General features: G+C 40.2%; 1 protein-coding gene across 2 annotated transcripts in view; it reads left to right on the forward strand.

Moving 5' to 3' along the window:
• The window catches only part of ogfod3 (2-oxoglutarate and iron dependent oxygenase domain containing 3), a 32,624-nt gene that overhangs the window by 9,598 nt on the left and 4,830 nt on the right, over positions 1-18,196 (forward strand). Inside the window, exons 7-9 of one of the 2 annotated variants that reach the window (XM_079372692.1) lie at positions 3-156; positions 7,832-7,955; positions 9,200-9,296. In XM_079372692.1, the coding sequence (XP_079228818.1) occupies positions 3-156; positions 7,832-7,955; positions 9,200-9,204 (283 nt within the window). In that variant the 3' untranslated portion in view covers positions 9,205-9,296. Of the gene's footprint in view, positions 1-2; positions 157-7,831; positions 7,956-9,199; positions 9,297-18,196 lie in introns of those variants that run through there. The other variant, XM_079372691.1, reaches the window with a different exon arrangement.

Here is an 18,196-nt window from a genome sequence, read left to right on the forward strand (position 1 = left end):
AGAGATGTACGTGAGCGGATACAGGCAGTTATTGCTGAGACGTTTGATTTGGACCCGACTCTGATGTACCTCACCAAGCCAACCTTCTTCTCCAGAATCAACAGCACAGCAGCCAAGACGCAACATGACGAGTACTGGCATCCCCACATAGATAAGGTAATGCACAAACACAGAGTGGCAACTCCTTCTGTCCTGCAAGGCAGGAGTGATGTACATTTGTTCTGTTTATGATGAGCTAGATAAACCCAGAGTCGACGTTTGAGAATTCGTAATCGGGATTAGTGTGTTCATAATGGTAAATGTACTCGGACTTGCATAATTTTCTAGTTTTCTGACCACTCAAAGCACCTTTCTCACTGCATTTCACTTTCCCCAGTTCACACCACATTCTCACACTGATGGCAGAGGCTGCTGTGCATGTAGAGACCAACTGTTTTAAACCCAAGTTGATAAAGCACTGAAACTTTCAGCACAGAAAAAAAAACCATTTACATTTAATATATATATATATTTTTAAAGATGTGAAACACTTTCTGGAGCACTGAGACAATTTTACAAACAACAGAATCTTACCAAATCTTAGGTTCCAAATGTTGTTATTGACCCGGGCATAATTTAGTGAACGGTCAAAAAAACCCAAAACTAATTGACAGCATTCTCAATTATTTCCAGGTCACTTCCAGAATTTGGTACATTCTCTTTCGGGCAAGATTTTGTCCGTGAAGTTGTATTTTGGTTTGCACTTCCCAGCCACCTTACAAAACAGTGAAGATGTTGTCTGTTCTGATTAAACCGGCTGATGGGAATAATCTGAAAATGTCAAAAGGATTAGATTAACCTGAACTGGACTGACAGCTGAAATAGAAGCCACTCATCTTCTGCAAGAGCTTTCTATTTTTTTCACACCTTCTCTTCTGTCTTTTGACTGACTTTGACTTTGGTCATTAGAAGTGTAGAACCATAACTCTTCACAGAAATGTGCCGGCCTGTGTAGCCTCAGCCTTGGCCAGTAAAGAATTAACTGCTGCCATTAAAATTCAGGGTACTCAGGTTCTTTGTAAGGTTACTGCTCCTTTTAAAGGATGTATAGAAATCAAAGGAAGGTCAGTTTGACTTCATGAGAATGTAGCCTACAGACTGAACTTTTCAAAGGCTGAAGACTTCACCACGAAACTGAGCACCACAGGATTTCAACTCCTCTCTGATTTATTTTTTCAGTCTTTACACAACTACTCACCGAGGTCGCCATTACTTCAGTACTTAATATTTTTCAGCACATCGTGTCCTTAAGAATGTTATTTATATAAAGTTATTTTAGAGTTATTTATTTGTATACTATCTGCGTTTAGGCTTTAAGAAAGTGATCTTCAATCACATTTTACAAACAGTGTTGGTGAAACAAAGTTGATAGAGAACACAAGTCCCTTTACGCTGGACTCAACCACTCACAGAATGCAGCAGCACCTCTCAGGCACCTCCAAACACTCACACATCACACCAGTCCTCTGTTCCCTTCACTGGCTCCCAGTACGGTACAGGGTGGACTTCAAAGTCCTTCTATTTGTTTTTAAAGCCATTCATGGCTTGGCCCCGGCCTACCTCAGTGAACTTTTAACCCTCTATAACCCAGCCAGGAATCTGCGCTCCGCTGATCTCACCACCTTGGTCATCCCTAGGTCCAAGTACAAAGTTTTGGGGGGGCGCTCCTGTTGCTTGCTGTTTTAGGCCCTAAACTGTGGAACGCTCTCCCAGCTCATATCCAATCCGCCACCGAACTCACAACTTTTAGGTCAGCGTTATAAACCCATTTATTCAGGCTCGCATTTCAAACTTAGCCACTAATTGGAGTGTTGCACTTTTATTTTTATTTTTCGTGTTTTAATTATGTTTTAGTAGTATTGCTTTTAATCTTGTTTTTACCCTGGAAAGCACCTTGTGCACCATTTGGTACTGGAAGGTGCTATACAAATAAAATGTGATTGATTTGATTGATTGACAAGTAAAATAGAAATGAAAAAGCCTTTTTTGTCATTATATAATCATACAAAGAAATTAGAAATGCTTTACCTTAAACTGCAAAAACATAAAGGCAACCACAGCTACAAACAATGTGTATTCATGTCAGAGGGGCAATGTAAATGTAGAAAAAAAGCAGAATAATGTTTATACCACAAACAAAAAAAAACTAAACAAACAATTTTTTTTTATATATATATATATATATATATAATCCACTTTTTTCACAGTACTAAGCAACATTTAGCAAAGTAACGGTGGTAATGTGAAACCGCTCCGTTTGGATTTTAAGACCACTACATCCGTAGTCAGGCACGTAGCTGACAAGATTCATTTTCTTTTTTTAACTTGTACTAACATCTAGACACTTTACTCTCTGCTGTTCCATGTATCTAACTCTTTAATTGTGTTCTAACTTTGTGCTAACACTCTTGACACTTATTCTTCTTTGACACTTTAATCTTTGTTGATTGGTTAAATGTTTTAGCATAGTAGCACTGTTGTTATTTGCTGCTCTGTGTGCCCTTGAATTGCCCCCCGGGGACAAATAACGTTTTTTGAATAGAGGGGCGTGATGTAACAGTTTGTCAAGAGGTATAAAACCCAACCTCCATCTCTCAGCCTGTCCTTAGGTTAGCAGGGAGTTAGGCTGAGGCAGGATTTCCAGCATGGCGGCTGCTGCAGATTGGCCTCATAGACTGTTGGCCTCCAGAGCCCCCTGCTGTAACAGGTGGCTGACCACAGACAGTTACACTTAAGAAAGAGAGAGTGTGTTGGCTTGAATAACTTCCCAATGCCTTTCAATAGCCTGGCCGACCAAAAATAAGCAATGCCACAGATAATAAGATAAGATAAGAAAAGATCATCTTTTATTCATCTCGCAAGCGAGAAATGTACAGTGTTACAGCAGCAAAGCAGGATGGCAGAAGAAAATGACACAGTGCAAAAGAATTAAAATAGATAAAAATACAAGTGTAGAAAGAAAAAATATGAATTAAAACAATAATCAAAGAGCTAGTAAGAAAAAAACGGTGCATCAATTAAAGAGCTAGTAAAAATATGCATAAAAAAACAAAAAAAAACATCACCATCTTCAAAAAGTATTGAAAAACATTTTAAGATGCTTTTCCTAGTTATCGGTCTGAGCAACAGGCGCCCAGAAGATCTCTTCTGTTCTTTCACATTTCCCTAAAGAATCAGCGCAGACGTTGAGCTGCTGCTGATTTGAGATCAAGAAGCAGTTTTGATTGTACATTTTAAAACAAGTAGTACTTCCCTTCAGGGCAACTTTCTACATTCCTAATGCCCATTCCCTCTGTTCAGTTTTGCGAATGGTTCACGTCATACATCATTTATATTTAGGAATAAATATTCATACAGTATGACATTTTGGTCACAGCTGTGATCTCAGTGTTTCACATTTCTGTTTGTTCATTATTGAGATATTCAAGTGGCTTTGGGATTGACAGAAGACCTCGAGGCATGTTTGGAACAAATATTGTACCCGTCTCTGGGGAGAATACATTCAGAGTCTTTATCATTTTATAAAATGAGAAATGCATCGATTACTGAAGAAAACATTCACTCTCTCTTCTAATCAAAGGGTGTATGATGATGTTTCTTTATGGTCCTATCAGAGGGATTATTATTATCACCGTAGTTTAATATTCTCTTGTCAAACCGCTGACATCCCTGAATGTTCTGGAAAGATTAAAGTGATTTAGAAATGTGTTTTTTTAATATTGGCACTCATAACCCAGTTGAAGGATCTGCGTCAGTATTGAGGAGTAGTCCTCGCTCGCGAAATGATCAAAAGAGACTAACAGTACATGTTTACTTCGCTCGTGGTATTTGTTGTAATACAGTCTGCTGTTACTTCATCGACATTGATATGTGTCGCCTCATTGCCTCCTGTCCCCCCATCCCCCAGACAGCTGAAAAAAAATGTAATCTGAAAGGACCCACTTTTCTTTCCCCATCTGTCTGCGCTGCCATTTTGGGGCTAATTGGCTAACCCAAGTCTCATTTAAATGTAAATGGCCCCTGACGTCTTTACTGGTGAATTTATTCCCCATCGATCATGTTACTGAGAAGGTGTCATGGCACCAGTTGTAGTATGACAGCTGGGAAAGTGTGTTTGATCTCGATCGTGTCGAGGACAAACTGCCGACTTAATGGAAATGGAATAACAGGTTGAAACACAAATATCACAGATTCTCTGCTCATGACCTGACGGGTTTTATTCACTAAGTGAAGATTCACTCAGCCTCGTAATTATTCCTTTTAATTATCCTCATGACTTGGTAGATTTAGAAGTTAGAACACAAGAAGTTAAATGACTTAAAAGCATATTTAAGAGTCATGTAACCCAAATCAGGAAAAAAATTGTCTTTTCATTCTAAGTGATATAGTTTTATCTTCATTCGCTCAGGTCTTTCTCTGTAGTGTTTGCGTCCTGACTAGTTCAATAAGACAGCAGTTAATAAAACTGAAATTATTTTCATGGATTGATACTAGACCAATTAAAGGCTGTGTCAGTGTCTCTTATTTTTAAGCTTTAAATGCATTAAGGCTGTGGTTTCCTTTCAAAATGTGCTTATATTTCAATTGTTTTTCAGCGATAAAAGAAAAGGCCTAAACACATTTTCTTCTGACCAAAACACATTTTTTATGGAGGCAGGCAGGCGGGCGGGCGGGGGGCGAACCATGATATGAACCTCATTTTTACTGTGTACATGTAGCTGCCAGCTGACTGTGAATCTTCTCATTCTGTTTTTTATGTTTATGGAGAGCCCAAGGCCAATTTCCACCTCTGGTGTACAGTAAACATTTCTTCTATTCTAAGAATAGAAAAGTGCTTTTCAAGATCAAGTCCATTTAACATCATCATCTTCTCTCACAAAGCAGAAAGATCTTCTACAAAGTAAAGAATAAAAATCTCATTTAAATTCAAACCTTTCTGTCTTCATGAATGCTGAAATGACATTATTATAAAGCTGCTCCTGATGTATGATGTGGTGAAATGTACCTGTTGTTCCCAGGTGGGCACGAGCTGTCCATTAATGAGCACACATAACAACTCCATGCGCATTATGACTTCTCTGTACGTCTTTTTTTTTTTTCTCACTTTTGTCCCCATAGTTGTTGGCATGACTCATTTTCTGTCTGATATTGTAAATTAAAACCCAGATTGCTGTTTTATAAGCAGTCTGAGTTTCCAGTGAAAAGGCAGCTGCTGGTTGAATGAGGCATTGATGCAGAGAGAGGTAATCATTTGGAAAATGAATGGTGGAAAATGTTATGTAGTCTGAACATTTGCACATTGAAATGAAAGATGTCAATTTTGTTCTCAAAGCAGGGCGGTTTGAAGTTGTCCCAAAGAGCCTTTCACTTTTGTTTTCTTCTGTTAAGGCATATCAGATGAGAGCACTCTCAGTGTGAAGTACCGTTTGACTCTTTGAAAAGACAGATTCTTCTGTTCCTTGTTTACTCTCACGTTGATGTTGCACTTGGTCTGAACATCTCTCATTAGTGCTGTCCTAACTCGTGCAGCATAAACTGCCCACAGCGCAGAGCATTTTGCATAAAGGGATTTTTCGCTCTAGACTGCAGTCCCACCTGGAGACTAATATCCGTTTGGTTACATAAATAATTGCACCAGTGTGAATTACAAGTATGCCCCCGTCACTTATGATTAATCATGTCTGACAGTGGTATGAGGGGAGTTGTTCAGGTGAAGTGTCAGCAACAGTTGATCCCATGTGAGAGGAAAAGACTGATTAGTCGAACAAGAATAGCGGAGACAGCGTACACACACACACACACACACACGTGAATGAGATACCGCAGAGACTTGGAGGGAAGACATTGTAAGCTGTATCTATTTATGCTGAGTTCCAGTTGAAATGGGAAGTGGGAAATTCCCTTAGAACTGTCAACTGGAACGCCTCCTGAAGTCGTATTTATTAGTTGGAAACTCGGAAGAACTTGGAGTAGCCCGAGTTAGAATCCAACATGGCCGCTACTTGCATCAACCACACGTTAAAGCTGTAACTATAGTGTTTATTAAACGCTTGCTCCTCTTTTTGTGTTGTTTTTTTTATGAATCACACTGATAGTATCGTGACAGATCTCTCTGTGGACATTTTGTCATTTTATTTTTGTGCACAAACGTTCACATAGTGTGTAATCGTCTGGTGTTAGCCAACAAAACAAAGCTACTCTTGGAGGTGTCCGTGTTGCTTTTCCGACTTGGAACACGCTCAACTCGGGTGAGGCATCATTCCCAGCTCCGACTTCCCAGTTCTGAGGTAGATGGAACGTAGCATTGATTAACTGTATGCACGCAACTCGTAGAGACATAGCACACTGTGAACTGAAGCTGTGGCTCAGTTGGCGGAGTCGTCGCCTCTCAGCGTTGTATGAATGGGATTAGTTGCTTCTAACGGTCCCACTACATAGCAGCCTCTGACATCAGTGTGTGAATGTGTAGGTGTGACATGTGGTTTAAAAGCTCTTTGAGTAGTCAGAGGACTAGGAAAGCGCTACAGATGCTGACTTGGAGGTAGATCCAAACTGACTGACCATGTACCTGAACATGTAGCGCTGTATGCTAGTACAGCCTGCTCTGTTAGCCAGCACTATCACGCAGTCTTTTGAATGTTGACGCTGCATTACTGAGCAGGAGTAAACAGAGGCTGTGGAGATGAGTGATAGGGCCAGCCAGCTGTCATTATAAAGAAAAAACCACCGGACCGATGCCTCCACAATGTGGGGCCGGTGAATAGCAATTAAAGAAATTAAAGATTCAGAGATGCATTTTATCGGCCCCAAAGTGCATCCACCCACTGGGAAATTGCCCAGTGCGCCATCCATTTTATGATCCCTGAGCGTGAGGTATAATCAATACTAATTCAAATGATCAATAATGCCAATAACTGGCAGATTGAGATAATAACCCCATCAACATTGGCTGATGGGGATTAGCAGATTTGAGTAAATGCAAATGCTAATTTGAGGAGGTGAAGATAATACCTGCTACAGATCAGCCTGTTGACTTTGCTATTGTGTGCACATGAAACTCCCCTCAGGCAGACAATACAGGCTAACACCAGGCAGGTACAATTGTAACAAAACAAAAAAAAATCATCTCTTTGTCTTCCAATTTATCAGGGGCCAAAACACCACCTCAGCTTTAAAGTGTGTGTGTGTGTGTGTGTGTGTGTGTGTGTGTGTGTGTGTGTGTGTGTGTGTGTGTGTGTGTGTGTGTGTGTGTGTGTGTGTGTGTGTGTGTGTGTGTGTGTGTGTGTGTGTGTGTGTGTGTGTGTGTGTGTGTGTGTGTGTGTGTGTGTGTGTGTGTGTGTGTGTGTGTGTGTGTGTGTGTGTGTGTGTGTGTGTGTGTGTGTGTGTGTGTGTGTGTGTGTGTGTGTGTGTGTGTGTGTGTGTGTGTGTGTGTGTGTGTGTGTGGATGTGGATGTACCTGTAGTTGTTCATTACTGTTCCTAATTATGACATAAATGGTTTAAGCGATTTACAGATTTTAATGACATAACTGGACATGTTTTACTTGTGAATGAAATATACTTTTTTTTGTAACTGCATCAGAGCACCTTGAAATCCAAGGGAAATTTCCCACTGGAACAGTAAAGTTCATCTCATCTCATTTTATCTTAAAAGACAATATTTAGCTGTGTGATTGAGTGCGGCCTATCAGAGCAGGCTGTACTAGCATGGCTATAGACATGTTTGATGTACAGGACAGGAAAGATCTCATGTTTTAATGCAGGAGCCTCTTCCCTCTCTCACTTTACCCCAGGTGACGTATGGCTCGTTTGACTACACCTCCCTGCTCTACCTGTCTGACTACGGCTCTGACTTCACTGGAGGAAGGTTTATCTTCATGGACCAAAATGGTAACCGCACAGTGGAACCACGGGCAGGTAACCACAAGCTATCAAAAAAAAAATCTGCTTTAAGTACTGCTTCTTAGTGCCTTACCAGCGTTAGCTTCAAAGACAGTCTGGATTTACAATATCCTGCCTTACAGCAGGTCAGGAATCACTATCAGTGGTAACACCTGCTAACGCCTGGCTTTGTCTTTATAAGCTTGTTAATCCTCTCTTAAGTGGAGCAAGATATTTGGATTATAATTGCTGTACCCAGCTGCAGTGGGGATCTGGAGGTGTTTGAAACCGTCTAAAAAGTGGAGAGAATTGGAGATAATCCCACGTAAGTAAATAATCAGCAGCACAGTAAAGGTTTAAAGGATAATGCTTTACCTTAGCTTAAGTTCCCTGAGGTGAACAGACTACATGGTCTAGATATAGAATGAGGAAACTGGTCTGTGTCTGTCAATAATATATATATACAGCATAAAGAAAAGGCAAGTTAAGGCTGCGATGAAATCATACATAATTACATATTCAGTCTCCTGGGGTATGATGGGATATAAGAGGCAAATGTGACGCATTTATAAACGGGAAAATTGGATCACTTCCATGGGGAGCGTGTGTAAAATCAAGGATGTTTCCAAACCGGCCACTTTAAAGGAATGTGATAGGAGGAGTTCATGCTACTTGTTTCACTGATCTAGAGTATTTGACCCAAAACTACTTTTGTTTTGTTTGACTTTAACCAACCATAGTTTTTGGATAAGCTTATCACCGAGGCAAGTTTTGTGGTTGTAAGGTTAAAGCAAAAACACGGTCACTTTTGCAATGTTGCATATAACGAAACTAAAAATCAACTATTTCTTTAAGTATTGCAATTCGATTCAATTGAAAACTTCATTTATTCTCAAAAAGGACATTGAAGTTTGCCTCATTTCCAAGGCTGTTGAGGTTACAAGCATATTAAAACAACAACAACAAACATCCATCCATCCATCTATCCTCGCTTATCCAAAGTCGGGTTGCAGTGGCAGCAAGCGAAGTCAGCTGTGACTTCCATCTCCCCAGCAACGTTTTCCACTTCCTCCTGGGGTATTCCGAGCTGTTCTCAGGCCAGACGGTATATATAATCCCACCAGAGAGATCTAGCTCTACCCTGGGGTCTCCTCAAAAGAGAGGCGTCCAAATCCGATCCTTGAAATGCCCCAAATGGCTCCTTTCAGTACGAAAGTGAAGTGGCTCTACTCCGAGCTCCCCCTCGAATGTCTAAACTCCTCACTCTCTCTCTCTCTAAGGCTGAGCCCGGCCACCCTCCGAAGGAAACTCTTCAGGGACGCTTGTATCAGCAGTCTTTTTCTTTCAGTCTGTACTCAGAGCTCATGACGATCGGTGAGAGTCGGAGAGAAGATCGACCTGCAAATCAAAAGCTTTGCCTTCAGGCTCAGCTCCCTTCACCACAACAGCAAACTCTTAGAATCAATTACATAAGCAAATGAGATCAATTAAAACACAATTTGAAAGAAATTGACCAAAAATCTAAACCCTAAACTCTACAGGAGAGGGAAGCACTCCAATCTTTAAAGTTTGCTGGAAGGCATTGATTAAAGTAGTCAAAATAAAAGTCCTTCTTCTTGTTAGAATAGAAATAGTGATAACTGTATCTGGATGATCGGATGGGGGATATTTACGATACACTTTGATTGTCTTGGACTCAGGTCGCAGGCAGGGCAGCACCACCGGAATCAATGAGAACCACAGTAGCCTGAGTGTTTCTGATATCAGTTAGAAAAGCACTCTCTCATTTACGTATGGATGGTTTTGACCCTTAATGAGTTTTGCAGCATGTGGCATGGTTATCCTTTTTAGAGGCGAGCCTGTTAAAAGTGTAAAAACTCCTCTGTGACGTTCCCTACCGACACTTTCTCTCTAAATTGCAGAAGTTTAGTTTCTTTGAGTTTCGGGAATCACCCAGAAGTCCCTCAGGTGTTCTCACAGCACAGAGTTTAAACTGTCCATCATTGGAACAGCAAAGTAATGGAAGCTGTCCACCTTTTCCTCTGGAGGACTCGCTGTCTTTTAGTCAAGTAAACACTGACACAGGACTATCTTAAATGGGTACGACAACTGTTGATATTTATTTATAGGCAGCTTTTTATTCTCATGCACCACCAAGGAGAAGCACCTAATTCCTGTTTCTTTCTAACAATGAAGGCATTCTGATTCAGAGCATTTTCAGGACTTAAATCCTCTCCTGCGTGTACTCTATAAGCTCCTTAGTCATGCTTTTATTTGATGTTAACGTAACAATTTCAATGGACAGACCAGATGCATTGATTTGAGTGACAGCAACGTGATCAAGCAATCACCAGTTAAGAGCTACTCATGTGAGCACTGTTGTATAGACTTTAGCCATTGTTTGAGTCCTTTGTTAAACGCATTACTGTTGTTTTCTAATTTTAGGATGGTGGATAGAGCGTTCCAAAGTGTAGCCCTCTTTACAGAGAGACTGACAGTGACATTTTGCATCTTGGTACCAGACAATCACCACTAGTGGAGGCTCGTGTAATCACTCTGTGAGAGCTCTGACGCCTGATGGCCAGTTTCAGTGTGTTGGACTTGTCCTCTGTATCCACATATCCAGTGACTTTTGTTATTGTTATTGATACACAGTGATCTTACTTGATTTATTCACCAGTGGAAAACCATTTCATTTGAGATTCCCTCTTTTACCAGCAGAGTGTGCTAGAATAGAATAGAATGCCTTTATCTTCATTATACAGTTGTACAACAAAATTATCCAGCTTAACCTTAAAGTCCACACATCTAAGAAGAAATGAAAAGTAACTCTCATTCAGGTAAGATGGGCTATGTATGCTAGGAGTTATTTACCTACCATACATAACCCATCTTACCTGAATGCTGTATGCATTACAGCAAGCAGCATCACCCTACAGAGTGTCAAGCGGTGATGCATGTACAAGCAGTACCATCTTGTCTTCATTACTTATCTTTTCTCCAACTGCGTGATAACTGTATATACAAGATCAACGTAATAAATGTGTATATCTAGCTATCTGTACTTGAAAGATATCAGCCAATATATCAGTTTCAGATTTTTTCTCTCTCTAAAATTGGACCGAAAAAACCTCATATGGGTCATGATCATAATAACCAATATAATAAACATTCCTCTTGAATCATATTTCCTTGCTTTTTTGGAGGAAAAAAAGATTACGGAGTAGCACCTGTAGGAATGGAGATCAAAGAATCCGATCCATTTTGGAAAATATCTCGAGTCTTTAGCTCAACTTGACAGCTTTAATTTCCTCATATCATATTTGACGGTGAACCCTCCCCTGCCATCTCCGTTCACCTTGTCCTTTATTTAACTCCTTCCCTTCACTCGCTTCCCGCCTTCCCTTTATCTCGCATGTTGTCCATCATTCCCCGCCGTCTAATCTAACTCATGTGCCACTTTTAATCAACAGCAATTCCAAAAGTGCGGTTCTCCTCCATTTCCTTCCTTGCCTACGGTTTTTCACTTTCTTTCCCCTTTCGCCATTCATCCATCCATCCAATCTCTGCTTCATTGAAATCCCCAATGCACCAGTCAGACACAAGCCGATCACCCAGTCTGTGAGCTACAGTGGAGTATCTTGGGCTGCTGACAGAGTCCTGTGAAGAGACAGAGAGCGACTGAAGGTCATATGGTAATAAGCAGCGAACGCAGCTTGCCTTCCATCCTGTCTCCAGTGACAGGTTTACGTGAATAGCACAGACGTCATCCGTCAAGGAAGTGAGAATCATCTTCAGACAAGAGAGGGAATTGTGACAGTGTGATACTAAACCCAGTGAAACTTGCTCAGTGAAGACCAAGAGACGGACGAAGAGATGTGATGAGACACATGTGGAACGACTATTACCTCTGTCCGTCTTAATGGATTTCAAATTCTCAAAGGAGATGTCACATGCTGGAGTGTCTTAATATGACAGACCTGTCAAAGGCACTGAGGGAGGCTAACCACTTTGATTACACCTGTCACAGGGCTGCATTAAGTAGGAGAAAGCTTGTGCATTATACATTATGCATTATGCATGACTTGCCCACATCATTTATTTGTCTCTGCTAAAGACACCACACCTCTTTGTGGATCTCTTTGGGCCGCATGCAGGGCAGTTTACTGAAAGGTTTTGAATTGTTGAGAGTCTGATCAGGATATCTGCTCGCATGATTATTATGCTGCGATAATGATGGCGCTATAAGGCAACAGTGAAAAACAAGCTGTAATTACAGCACCAGGGAGACAATCAGGACTTGGCTGCGAAGAGAGCAGAAGTCAAGATTGTAATGACAGAAAGCTCCCCCGAACATTCGTGAAAGTGTTGTTTAAGTGAGGTGGAAGAATAAGAGTGGAGGATTAGTAGAGATGGATTCTCTTACTGTGAAAGTGTTCTCTCCATGGCGATGGGGATGACAGTACAGAGGCTGGGCACAGACAGAAAATGCCCTGGAGGTAGGTGAAGAGCAGATAAGTGATAAAGAGATAAGGTCTTCAGCTCGGGAGACTGATATCCACAAACCAATGGAAGGTCAGAGTGAAAAATGCACATCTGCCAGCCAAGGGTTAACCTGCCAGCTCCGAAATCCACAGGGGAATTAGATAACCTCAGTTGGACTGCTGCCTCTAAACCCATAGCCTGACCTTGGCGGCTGCGCTTCAGCAACAATCCAGAAACTAAATACAATGAAAACATCCGGCCTAATTCTTTGTGCATTACAGGGCTGATTCCACCACTTAATAAGGAGATCAGTCTCTTTCCCCAAGATAACCTGTGATGACATCATTGCCCCATTTGTTCTTAAAAATAAAGTTACCTTTTTTTTTTCTTTTTGGCTTCTGCATTTTCATGCAATTGGGTGAGGTCAGCTCACACCAGGTTAGATAACTACGCACATAAATAGCAAGCAGTACGCTATTTTACAATACGTTCTTGTTTGGATAAAGAATAACCAGCACTGTGAGGTGGTGCAGTGGTTAGAGCAAGGGCGATTCTAGAGTATTTTGGGGCCCCAGGCAAAAATAATTGGGGGCCCTACAGCCCACATTTATCAACATAATGATTCAACTTTATTGTCATTGCACATGTTCAAGTATAGAGCAAAGATGTCTGCCATTGTCCCAAATATTACTTCTTGTCCTATTTTCTTTTCTGTTTTCTCTCCTATTGAAGGATAATTCCTGTTATTTACTAATTTTTATTTTTTTACTGTCATTGACAAATTTCTCTTTTCACAGCAGTAATGCTTTAACGTTTGGCTGGTTTTTCTGTCTCTCTATGTCAGCCCTTGTAAACAGTCCAGGATGTGCCCTACCTCACACCCAATGACAGCTAGGATCTCCTCCAGCCCACCATGTGACCCCAAAAGTGAAAAGTGTTAAAAGATCATATTTGGATGGAAGCAATTAACCAGTATCAAAGTTACTGTTGGTTAACTACCTCTCAGACTGCTCCGGATATTCTCCTGACCAAGCTGTTCACAGCGGGGGACTATCCCTGTCAGACAGGAGGTGGGGCTCGGGATCTCCTGAGGTTTAGCAAAGTAGCGGACAAAGCAACAGAGTCCACTATACGATGATATAATGAGAATTCTACCTTTTATTTTAATGTTACTTGTAAGAGCAGAGAACAACATGGTGAACAGAAAACGGAATGTAGCCATATAATTTAAGTGCACTGATACTGTAGCGGTCACTTACATGCATTCTGTGCACTGTGCAGGAGTCACAGGATATAAATGTCACTCCCTCCTCCCATTGGCTGGAAGCTCATTTTCCAGATAATAAAATAGAATATTATAGAATGAAATGTTTTGCTGTTTACATTCACACATAAAGCCCCTCCTGCAATAATCAGGACTTTTCTTTCAAGTGTTAAAGCACTTTATGTGATCATCATCGATGAGTGGCTGTGATTGGGGAAAAAAAGGGACCAAAGTAAAAGCATGATGTTAAAAAGAAGTTACTCAATGATTGCAACTATCTCAAAGGAAATTCCTTCTCATAGACAAACAATGATCATTGTTATTAGTTTAACACCGAGTTTGTTTGTGTACTTGAGAAGACATAGTGTCTCTATACCTCTGTTCTATTCCTCTGACATAAGGTCATTGAGTATATTCATTATATTCAGCTCACCTTACCTTCAGCTGGACAGCTAAATGTGACACCCAAGAGCACAATGTGTGCATAATGTGTGTTCTCCGCTTGATTGTAGACGACATGCTGCGCTCTCATTAAGGTCAAGTTTCATGTTAACCTCATTCCACATCTCCCTGTAATAATGACTTTGACATTGCCTGATGGCAGTGATTGATATTCATTACATTGCATTTTCATTATATTTCATGAACTGGCTTCTTGCCCTACCTTGTTAAATGTAAATCACCCCTCAGGTCGTTGCAGTATGGATCATAAAGTGTAAAAAAAATTCACCTGATACAAACTGAACTTTGTTTTAGATATTCATTGAGCAAAGCCTCGGATCATTGTAGAGAAAACTTCCCCAGAAGTCAGCGGCCTGTGGCTTTTAAAACAACGTTGGTTGCTGCCCTCCATACGTTCAATTAAAAATAATGAAATACTGGAACACTAAACCAAGACAGAATAAATATGGCTTCTTTTAATTTGAGCATTCTTCTTTCTTATCAAACCTTGCTCCTTCATTACCAGCACTGCTCCTGGGATTGAGGTGTTATATTCTAGAAGCAGCTAATTAAATGTGATGACGAGTTTGGCTGCAAAGGTCGTGCTCCCACCTTTAAAAACCCAATTATTTATTTCTTTCCTTTTGTAGTTATTAGTCTTCAGCCCCAAGCAATGCTTACTGAAGGAACATTCCTTGTGACGTCTTCTCTGGGCACGTTAGTACAATGAGATGCCTTCTCTGAAGCGTACACAGCTGAGATCAATAGATTTGGGATAAAGAGGCCAGAAAGAATTTATGACAATATGACATAGTTCTTTGCGACAATGTGTTGCTTGAAAGTAATGCAGATTGTGAAAATTAAACTGACTTACGCAACTGCACATATATTTATACTAACTGTAAAGTTTTGCCAATATCTAGATCTGTGAATACCAGAAGCTGATCAGTTCACCAAAGACGGACCTAAACTGTGAGACAGGAATACAGGAGTTTGTTTAGTAAGGGCTTTTGTTGAAATGTTTGAAACTCCGTAACAGAGCTGCGGCTTAGTTCCGCCGGTATTATGCCTTCAGATTTTAATTGAATCTGTAACAGCGCCCCATTGCATTGCAGTGTTTCAGAAACAGAAGAGGTACAGCACTTGAATTCCCAGGGGGTGCTTCACATTCACACCCTGCCATGTCCAACGTTATGCCAGCGTCTCCACCCCATTACTCTGAGACTACCTCTGATAGTAAGAGGCGTGTCCAGTCTCTTTTTGTCTGGGGTTTGATGTGAGCACAAATACACGCAAATAAACCTCAATTAGTTACCGTTTCCAGGAGAATGGACACATAAGCTTATTTTTTAATGAAACAAAAAAAGGAATGTGCATTGTCTTTATATACAATTTAGATGACAAAAAAAGAATATATGCTACATTAATATGTAAAAAGAAATGTTTGCATCCTTTGCAAAAAATACTGATTGTTTCCTATGGCAAACGACCAATCACGGTTTATGATTTTTGGGGTGGCAGCTAATGTGGCCAATCAGATTTATATGGTGGGCTGTACCACCCCTAGGAATACGCCTCCGCCAGTAGTGGATCAGAGGGCAGAACAACTTCACCTTATCATTCCAACTCTGTGCCTTTAACTTTGCATGGTGGAAGTATCCCAGCTGGAACTGGCAGTGTGTAAGAGCCAAAGATTTAATCAGCGTAGATGCTACAGCTCGTAATAGGTAGAAGACGAAAATTGATCTGGAAATTGGATTCTCTAATTATTCCCTTAAGGTCTTGTTAGTTTGGAATCTATTCGTGATTCCACTGTAACGGTAGGGGTTTCTGTATCTGTGTTAAATGAATAATTAGGACATTATCAAACAGACTTGTGGATCATCTTAGATTTATTTATCCATGGTCAAATAACATAATAACATAACAAACAATAGCTCAGACATGCTTCATGACCAGAACCTTGCAGTTACTGGCATGCTGCTCACAATCTCACATGCTAGTGAACCAGGACTCCGCAGTCACTGGACCCGTGCTGACCAGGATCTCACAATCACTGGCAAAGTATCCTTCTTCACAGTGTTCCTTATATTCTGCTAGAAAGACAGCCCATAAATACTTCACTCTGTATAAGGCATGAAGAACTCATCTCCTTGACTCAAATGTCAAACATCTATGTTAAGCTAAATCTCTCAGATAACAACAGACACTTGGCTCCAAACCAAATATAACTCTGCTACTACTGTAATATGTTCTCTTACACATGTATTTAGTACATCTTCACAAACCTAAATTAATTACTCTCACATGGTTGACACAATTAAAAGATGTATCCACAAATGTATCAAGATGAATGAATCCATGAAAATACGTACTATCAGGTCTTTAGCCAAACAGAATCTTTTTAGTCAAACAGAATCTGTTTGTATACCAGGAGTACTCCAAAATATGAGCCATTTTTAAACCAGAGATAAAATAAGACAGGAAGCATACATATGGTGGGAGCCAAACAAAGTTTAATAAAACAGATTGGTTCCTAAAAACAAATATATCCCGATAAATCAGGAGAATAAAGGAGTATGTTTCCACTTCTATGTGTTCACAATAATGATATCTTTATACGGCCTCAGTATGATTCTTCACTCTCTGAAGACACCTGCGTCTTTCTGACATATACTGACGTGACTTAGGTAATATTGGGCAGATTCCACAGTTGGATGCATGTGATTTCTATTTATTTGTCACAGCTTACCGTCTGTATTAAAGATTCTCAGGATCTGAAAGCTAACGCTCGGCCTTGCAAATTGGACATGAACCTAAATAAAGTTATTTGTAAGCGTTAAACAACAATGAGACAGACTCCTTTGAGGAAAGAGTGTGACGTGGCGTTTAAAGGTTAGAATACAAAAATAAAAATCCTAATGCTGAAATTGTTGCTACTATCTAATGCTTAGGAATGAATTCATCTTTATTTTTGTGAAAAAACACACAAAAATGACACAAAGATAAAGTTAACAATTGAACAAATAAAACACTGGTATAACTCCGTAATCACCTCATACAAAAAGAAGGCAACAAGAAGGGAGAATGACAGACCGTGGGTTTTATTTGGAGTTATATGTGACAGCAATAAGAAGCTCAAATCCATTTTTACCAGTACACATTTGAATGTTGTACAGTATATATTTGTAAAAAAATTTTGATTTAGGCCTAGGTTTAACAAGCCTCTGATAAAAAAATTATCTTCTCCACCCTCTTCAAGCATATTACTGTATTTTAGCTCGACTACAATGTTTTCTCAGTGATTCTTTTTCTCAGAATAAACGTTAACTCACATTCAACTGTGGTCCCCTCTCCATGAACTCAGAATCCTCGACTATAAGATCTCTTTAGAGAGCTGAAGTCAGACAAACATAATCACCCAGCCACGTCACGTCTCGCCTCTGTTCCACCTAAATGGATACAACTTTCCATTCAGCATTTTGATCTCTGAAAAGAAAAGAAGTTTACTATCTTCTAATTGCGGTAGCCATAACAGACACAACATGTTTGACAATGCCCTGGAAATACCTGATGTCACGTCGGAAAACACCTTACAAAAAAAAAAAGCAGGAACTGCTGAAAACTGCTGTACTGTAGCTGTATGTGCTGCTGGGATAAAAAGTTCATGAGATTATACTGGGATACATTTCAACAGATTGTCTTCCATGGGTGTGTTTCTCCTCTTCTTCTTTGCTACATTAACTCAGAGTTTGTTTTCATCAGGGTTGGGGAAGACGAGTAACAGAGAGAATCACACTTATGATTCCCCGCCAGCCTTGACATCATGTTTTGTTGCTGATTTGTTTGAGAGCGGGGGATGAAATTAGGCAGTGCTTATTTTACATATACACTTTGTTTACATCTATATGCACAAAAACTTTTCAACGCGTTCCTTTAAAGACCCATCCCTCATGTAGATAGATGTGTCTGCACAAACAAAGAACTCAGGACATGGACGCTTCTTGCTTGTGAAGCTGTGAGGTTCCATCTGTGCATTCTGTCTTGTTGGTAACACAGTTTGTTAAAGCGTGCTAAAACGTGAAAA

This window comes from Symphodus melops (genome assembly GCF_947650265.1).
Source record: "Symphodus melops genome assembly, chromosome: 21".
Classification (NCBI taxonomy): Eukaryota; Metazoa; Chordata; class Actinopteri; order Labriformes; family Labridae; genus Symphodus; species Symphodus melops.